The sequence below is a fragment of the Setaria italica genome, chromosome I (genome assembly GCF_000263155.2).
Source record: "Setaria italica strain Yugu1 chromosome I, Setaria_italica_v2.0, whole genome shotgun sequence".
Lineage (NCBI taxonomy): Eukaryota > Viridiplantae > Streptophyta > Magnoliopsida > Poales > Poaceae > Setaria > Setaria italica.
The window spans coordinates 23,736,805-23,744,590 of record NC_028450.1 but is presented as its reverse complement, the minus strand read 5'-3'; the positions used below and the strand labels follow the sequence as shown (position 1 = coordinate 23,744,590).

General features: G+C 52.2%; 2 protein-coding genes across 2 annotated transcripts; both read left to right on the top strand.

Annotated features, from left to right (window-relative positions):
• The first annotated feature begins 497 nt into the window (after window positions 1-497).
• LOC111256802 (L-type lectin-domain containing receptor kinase IV.1-like) lies at window positions 498-2,876 on the top strand. The gene has a single exon (XM_022825415.1). It carries the CDS (start codon window positions 662-664, stop codon window positions 2,675-2,677), a length of 2,016 nt encoding a protein of 671 aa, XP_022681150.1. The 5' UTR covers window positions 498-661; the 3' UTR covers window positions 2,678-2,876.
• A 2,322-nt stretch (window positions 2,877-5,198) lies between these two features.
• LOC101762483 (L-type lectin-domain containing receptor kinase IV.1) lies at window positions 5,199-7,510 on the top strand. The gene has a single exon (XM_022825140.1). It carries the CDS (start codon window positions 5,412-5,414, stop codon window positions 7,446-7,448), a length of 2,037 nt encoding a protein of 678 aa, XP_022680875.1. The 5' UTR covers window positions 5,199-5,411; the 3' UTR covers window positions 7,449-7,510.
• Window positions 7,511-7,786: the final 276 nt, after the last annotated feature.

Sequence of the window (7,786 nt, the reverse complement as noted above, 5' to 3'; positions counted from 1 at the left end):
AAAGTTAAACGTCTCAGACAGGGCAACGCAACTTATTTGCTGCTGATTTTGCTTGTCTGAAACGTTAAGCTTTAATAACCGTAGTAACCTGGAAGACACGATTTGAAGAACTTTTTCACTAATTCAAGTAGGGAAGGCAGTACCAAAGAGGTCATCCCTTAGGTAAGAGACACAGAGATTATAGGGAAGGGAGTCTCTCTTCCTTTTCTCTCCGGCAACTCGATAAAAATACAACTCATGTCTGGAAGGCTGACGTATACATGCCCTCACACTGCTAAGTCAAGTACAACGGCATAGTCGTCCTCATCTGCCGGTGGACGCACGTCTGTTGGAGAAGGACAACGGGTCGCATTCTAGCTCACCACTCAACAGTCAAGTAGTTCCAGATTGCAGTTGCAGAAGGCCTCGTTGTTGACCCCAGTCCATCCATGCCTTTCAGTCGGTAGGTGCTCGTGGAATTGTCACCAACCCACGCCACACGCCAGCTACACAGCTCCCCTGATTTTCTTTCCCCCGCCGGCCGCCGCCGCAGACACGAACAAGAGAGTTTTCTCTTGACCGTGTTACCCCAAGACAAAAACACACAAAGCATTCGCTGTTTACACTTCACAAACCCGAATCAATCAAGCACCGGAGGGACAGGGCGTTTCTTGCGCAATCGATGCCTCTCGAGCTTCTCCACTTGGTCACCGCGTTACTTCTCCTCACGGCCGCCGGCGGCGATGATGATGGCCGGCGGTTCGCCTACAACGGCTTCTCGGGCGCCAATCTCACCCTCGACGGCGTGGCAGCGGTCACGCCGAACGGCCTCCTCATGCTGACTAACGGCACCATCCAGAAGAAAGGCCACGCCTTCCACCCATCCCCGGTACCGTTCCGCGGCAGCACGCGGTCGTCGTCCTTCTCGACGACCTTCGTCTTCGCCATCTTCGGGCAGTACATCGACCTGAGCAGCCCTGGCATGGCCTTCTTCGTCACCACGTCGAGGGAGATCCTCTCGACCGCGCTGCCGGGCCAGTTCATGGGCCTCCTGAACGCCACCAACAACGCCAACCGGGACGCCCACATCTTCGCCGTGGAACTGGACACCCTCCTCAACGCCGAGTGTCGCGACATCAGCAGCAACCATGTCGGCATCGACGTGGACAGCCTGGTGTCGCGAGCTTCCGCCGACGCCGGCTACTACGACGACGGCGACGGGCGGTTCCGGAACCTGAGCCTGATCAGCCGGAAGGCGATGCAGGTGTGGGTGGACTACGACGGCGCAGCCGCGGAGGTCACCGTGACCATGGCTCCCCTTGGCGTCGCCAGGCCCAAGAAGCCCCTGCTCCGAACCACGGCGAACCTCTCGGCCGTGTTGCAGCAGCAGGACACGGCGTACGTGGGCTTCGCGTCGGCCACGGGGATCCTCTTCTCGCGCCACTTCGTCGTGGGCTGGAGCTTCGCGCTGGACGGGCCGGCGCCGGCGCTGGACATCTCGTCGCTACCGGCGTTGCCGCCGAGCGGGCCCAAGCCACGGTCCAAGGTGCTGGAGATCGTGCTTCCCATAGCGTCCGCGGCGGCGGTCCTCGCCGCCGGCGTCGCCGTCTACGTCGTGGTACGGCGGCGTCTCAGGTACTCGGAGGTCATCGAGGACTGGGAGGCCGCGTTTGGGCCGCACCGGTTCTCTTACAAGGACTTGTTCCATGCCACCAAAGGATTCAGCGACGAGAACTTTCTCGGGGCAGGAGGCTTTGGAAGCGTCTACAAGGGCGTGCTCCACAGAAAAAAGTCTGCCATGGAGGTCGCCGTGAAGAGGGTGTCGCACGAGTCACGGCAGGGGATGAAGGAGTTCATCGCCGAGGTCGCGAGCATGCGACGGCTGCGCCACCGCAACCTGGTGCAGTTGCTCGGCTACTGCCGGCGAAAGGGACAGCTTCTCCTGGTCTATGATTACATGCCGAATGGTAGCCTGGACAGGTACCTATACGATTGTAGCAAGGGTAGTACACTGGATTGGCCTCAGAGGTTCCATATCATCCGGGGAGTGGCTTCCGGGTTATCATACCTCCATGAGGATTGGGAGCAAATCGTCATCCACCGAGATGTCAAAGCAAGCAACGTGCTCTTGGATGACCAGATGAATGCGAGGTTAGGGGATTTTGGCCTAGCAAGGCTTTATGATCATGGATCGGATGCAAGAACCACACACGTGGTCGGCACTATGGGATATCTAGCTCCTGAACTAGGGCACACTGGCAAGGCGACCCCGTCTACCGATGTTTTCGCCTTCGGGGCATTCGTTCTTGAGGTCACCTGCGGGCGGAGGCCGATTGAGCAAGGCGAGGGGAACAAAAGCACCATGCTCGTGGATTGGGTTGCCGAACATTGGCGTAATGGTTCGATCACAGAGGCAGCGGACACGAAGATGCTAAACAGGTTTAGTCTTGATGAGGTTTCCCTAGTGCTAAAACTCGGGCTTATGTGCTCACACCCACTTCCCAATGCAAGGCCGACCATGCGGCAAGTCATGCAGTACCTCGACGGCGACACGGTCCTCCCAGACTTGTCGCCGGCATACCTCAGCTCATCAACCATGCTGGAGTGGATGTACAGCCCGGAGTTGAACAAGAATGTAATGTCGTATGTGCCGTCGATGAGCTCCGGTGGCATTTCTGATCTCTCTGGAGGAAGGTGAACGAGTGCCTGCTTCGTAGAACAATAATTGAGTTGGACTCGATTGTACTTGTCTCTAATCGTTTCTATTTTTATTCATCGCATTAACTAGCACTGTGGAAAAGTTGTCTGATTTTCCAATAACTTCATCAAATCAATGAAGTCTTGTTAGAGTTTCTCGTTCATAGAAAGACAACTTTATCTAGATTGTTTTGAAGACACTAGATTAGATTGTTTCAATGTCCTAACTGAATCTCTCAAATATTCTGGTAGCACAGAGTTCTCTCCTCTAAAGAAATAATGTCCTTTTTTAAGAGGGGTTGTTTCGAGGCTTGAATTGACGAATAAAACAAGATCGCGATAAATTTATAATAATTTGAAGCAATAAGATCGTGCATGGTAAATGTTTAATTATCATTTTCCCGATGCACTGTGCACTTAGGCTAGTCCCAGTGCAAGGTTTCATTGCACTATTTCCAAAGATGCCACATCATCCCATGAGATGTATTCTCATGAATGAAACAGAGAGTCCCAGTGCACAGTTTCATTTCACGATTTCATAGGATGCCCATGACATTTAATTGTGAGGCATGTGATTGGATATGGTTAGATGAAATGAAACTCTATAGCCCCCTCTGCAAGTTTCAATAGGTTTCATAGTCTTGGAAACAGTGTATACACAGTTTCATCCTGATGAAACTCCTTCCCTCTCTCACTTCATAACTACCATACCATGTCATCACATATGCTGATGTGTCACCGTATTTAATGTGCATGAAACCTCTATGAAACTCCCACTGGGATTAGCCTTAGTGTTATCTTTTGAAACATTTCGTTTATTGATTTGTAGAATCTCTATGCATAATGGGTGCACATGATTGTTTTAGCATTGAGAAATCATAATGCTAAGTACCAGTAACTTATTTTGTAAACAACGGTCCACCGGTCTATCTTTACTACTTCTTAATGGTGATATGCCTATTAGATTTAACTTAGGTCCCGTTTGGATACACAATACTAAACTTTAGCACAGTGCTAAACTTTAACATCCTCAAATGGAGTGCTAAAGTTTAGCACTTGGGGTTGTTTGGATACAGTGCTAAAGTTTAGCACATTGGGTGAGAAATGACTCCATTGCCCTCATTTATGACTGGCTTAGGGAAAAGTGGAGAGGAGAGAGAGGGGGGCAGCAGGGGAAAAAATAAGCTTGGGACCACTTTTAGCACCCATTAGCACCTTTTAGCACCCCTTGGGTGTGCTAAAGAAAATGGGGGTGCTAAACTTTAGCACACCGCTTTTAGTACCCTTGTTTGGGAGTCCAAGTGCTAAAATGTGCTAAAAAGTGGGGTGCTAAAGTTTAGCACCCCGCTCCAAACAAGCCTTAATCTAGCATAAACATATCGGATCTTTTGCTTATCCTAATCATTATATATCACTAATCAATCTTAATGTGGATTTTTTAGATGCTTAGTGACTAACTAGAGCCTTGCAATGCCATGAGTGCCTCTGCAGTCGCAGTAGGAATAGATGTAGGTGAAGTAGCACTTGATCTTTACCAAATTATTAGGATCCAGATGATCCTGCCAGATGAAGAACTCGAAGTAGATGTAGATAAATTGCCCCCGGATGTGGTAGTCGTACTTTCAACCCCTCCAGTTCGCTAATTGATCAGAGTTTATGCCAATGATGAGTTTAGATTATGTTAAGCATCTTTTCACCTCTTTTTTAAGCACTGTGGAGCCGGAGCCGACTCTAGATAACCCTCAGGATCGTCTGCCATCACGGCAACGTGAGAAACAAACTCGTTGATATCATCTGAGTTGGTTAGTGCCCGTGGATATGCACCTAATTTTGGTGTTGACTGAGATCACATTCCAATAATGCCATGTAATTTCTTACATTGAGCATAGCTTAGATGGTAAGTGAGGTGACTGTAGCCTAAAACCGAAAGTAAACTAAGACTCAGTATTGGTCTTGTTTCTGCAAAAGACTGACATTTCATCTATTACAAATAGTAGTAGAAAGTGACATGCTGATCCAGGAGTCCAACCCGCAGAAGTCTATGGGTTGGTAAGGAGAAAGTCGCAGCATGTGAATTGATATGCCGATTCTCAACAAGATGCTTGAAAAGAACAGCATGATATATTTCAGCAGTCGTGAAAATGTATGGTCCTAAATCTTATAATATATTCCTGGGGTAAGCATGCTATAGTCACGGAAATCATTTTCTTGGAGTCATCAGCAGGAAGAATGGAAGATGAATGGTCTCTTTCGCCCACCAACCTTTTTTCCACCATTGGCACGGCGCGACAACGATCTCACCCAGAAGTTCAGAGCACGGTGCCTGCATAGCTCAGAAGATATAGTAAACAAGTCGAAGACGGTTGAAAAAGGAGCCATCTGTGATACGAGCGCTCGCTATCTTCCACGCAGAATTGCCTGTGGTCTACTCCGGTGCCGTTTCAACTACGGAGTAGTAGGCAAAGTAGCTACAGCATTGCTAATTGCTTCTGCATAACACGTCCTTATCTTCTCTTATATCTTTCAGCCTCGCCTTCTCCGTCCCTGTCCCGGCCTGGGCCTTCCTCCTCTCACCAGCTACACAACCATCATCTATGCATCCAACAGCGTTAAAAGCTCTAGCGCCCGATCACAAGTTCACAACCAAAATATGCTTGAATCATACTGAGTTTCGTCGTCCGAAGCTTCTTTAGGCCAACAAGGCAAATTAAGCGTCCAAGAAACTACTATTTTGTATGCTGGCCCTCCTTCTGTTCATACTGCTGAGCCGTCAAGGTGAAGTGGCCTCGTCGTTGGACGATGGCCGGGAATTCGCCTATCACGGCTTCGCCGGCGCTAACCTCACGCTGGACGGCCTCGCCACCATCCTCCCCGGCGGCCTCCTCGCACTCACCAACTTCACGTACCAGACAAAAGCCCACGCCTTCCACCCGTCCCCGATGCACTTCCTCACCAAGACGACATCCGTGGCGCGCTCCTTCTCCACGTCCTTCGTCTTCGCCATCGTGTCGGGGTACGACGGCCTGAGCGACCACGGCCTCGCCTTCGTCGTCGCCCCGACCACGGACTTCTCCACGGCGAACGCCGGGCAGTACCTGGGCCTCCTCAACGCGACCAACGGCACGGCGAGCCACCCCATCCTGGCAGTCGAGCTCGACACCATCCTGACCCCGGAGTTCCGCGACATCAACAGCAACCACGTCGGCATCGACGTCAACAGCCTCGTGTCGCGTCAGGCCCGGCCGGCCGGCTACTACGACGACGCCGCCGGCGGCGGCGCGTTCCGGAACCTGAGCCTGAACAGCCGCGAGCCCATGCAATTGTGGGTGGACTACGACGGCGTGTCCAAGCAGCTCAACGTGACGCTGGCCCCCGTGCACGTGCCCAAGCCCAAGAACCCTCTCCTCTCCGAGGCCGTCGACCTCTCCACGCTCATGGCGGCGGACGCCATGTACGCCGGCTTCTCGGCGTCGTCGGGGGTCGTGTTCACGCACCACTACGTGCTCGGATGGAGCTTCGGCCTCGACGGACCCGCCCCGCCGCTCGACCTCTCCAGGCTCCCTGCCCTGCCACGCCTGGGGCCCAAGCCCCGGTCCAAGGTCCTCGACGTCGTCCTGCCGCTCGCCACCGCGTCGCTCGTCGCCGCGGCGCTCGCGACGACCTTTTTCTTCGTGTGGCGGCGGCGCCGGTTCGCCGAGGTGCGCGAGGACTGGGAGGACGAGTTCGGGCCCCACCGCTACGCGTACAAGGATCTCCATCGTGCCACGGATGGGTTCCGGGAACGGAACCTGCTGGGCGTCGGGGGGTTTGGGAGGGTATACAAAGGAGTGCTCTCTCCATCCAATTTGGAGATCGCCGTGAAGAGGGTGTCGCATGATTCAAGGCAAGGGGTGCGGGAGTTCGTCGCCGAGGTGGTGAGCATTGGCCGTCTCCGACACCGCAATCTCGTGCAGTTGCTTGGCTACTGCCGGCGCAAAGACGAGCTTCTCCTGGTCTACGACTGCATGTCAAATGGTAGCCTTGAGAAGCACCTGCATGATCCACACATGCCAGCCATATTTTGGCCCGAAAGGTACTCGATCGTCAAAGGTGTCGCGTCAGGCCTGCTATACCTTCATGAGGATTGGGAAAAAGTTGTTGTCCACCGGGATATAAAGGCGAGCAACGTGCTCTTGGACGAACAGATGAACGGGCACCTGGGAGATTTCGGCCTAGCGAGATTGTATGACCATGGGACCGATGCTCAGACAACCCATGTGGTTGGCACCATGGGATACCTTGCGCCGGAGCTTGTGCGCACCGGGAAGGCGACGCCATTGACCGATGTGTTCGCATTCGGCGTGTTCCTCCTAGAAGTGGCCTGTGGACGAAGGCCGATCGAGCGTGGCGAGCATGATAACCGTGTTGTGCTGGTTGATTGGGTGCTTGAGCACCACCGCGGTGGGTCGATCCTCGAGGCGGTGGATCCACGGCTCATGGGAAAATTCGACTTGGAGGAGGCTATCCTCGTGCTCAAACTAGGTTTGTTGTGCACGCACCCGTTGCCTAATGCAAGACCGGGCATGCGGAAGGTGATGCAATACCTGGAGGGTGACCAGCCGACCCCTGACTTGCCGCCGACTTACGTGAGCTACGCTATGATGGCGCTAATGCAGATCGAAGGCTTCGATTCTTATGTTATGTCGACGTCATCCTCGACGTCGCCGACTGTGGCTAGCATCGGTGCGGTGTCTTGTGGGTCTTCAGCGACGGTTCTAGCTGAGGGCAGATAAAGCTGGCCGTGTGTATATTTAACTCCTTTTTGAGTTTTCAATCATCAGAAAAAAAATGCTTATCTTCATGGGCTCGTCATAATAAATTTGCGATGCTAGCTCGAGCTGGTTTGATATATATTTTTGTTCATAATTAACCGTTGATTCCAGTTTCCAACTAGTAAGTTGGATGATAACTACTACCTCCGATCCGTTTTATTTGACGTTTCAGACAATAATTTTGACCTGCAAGCAGTTCTATTTCTTTGTCAGGAACGTCAAATAAAAGGAACCTGAGGTAGTACAAGATATGAGGAGAAGACAAGCTGCATACCCAAAAAAAATCTAAAATGGACTAC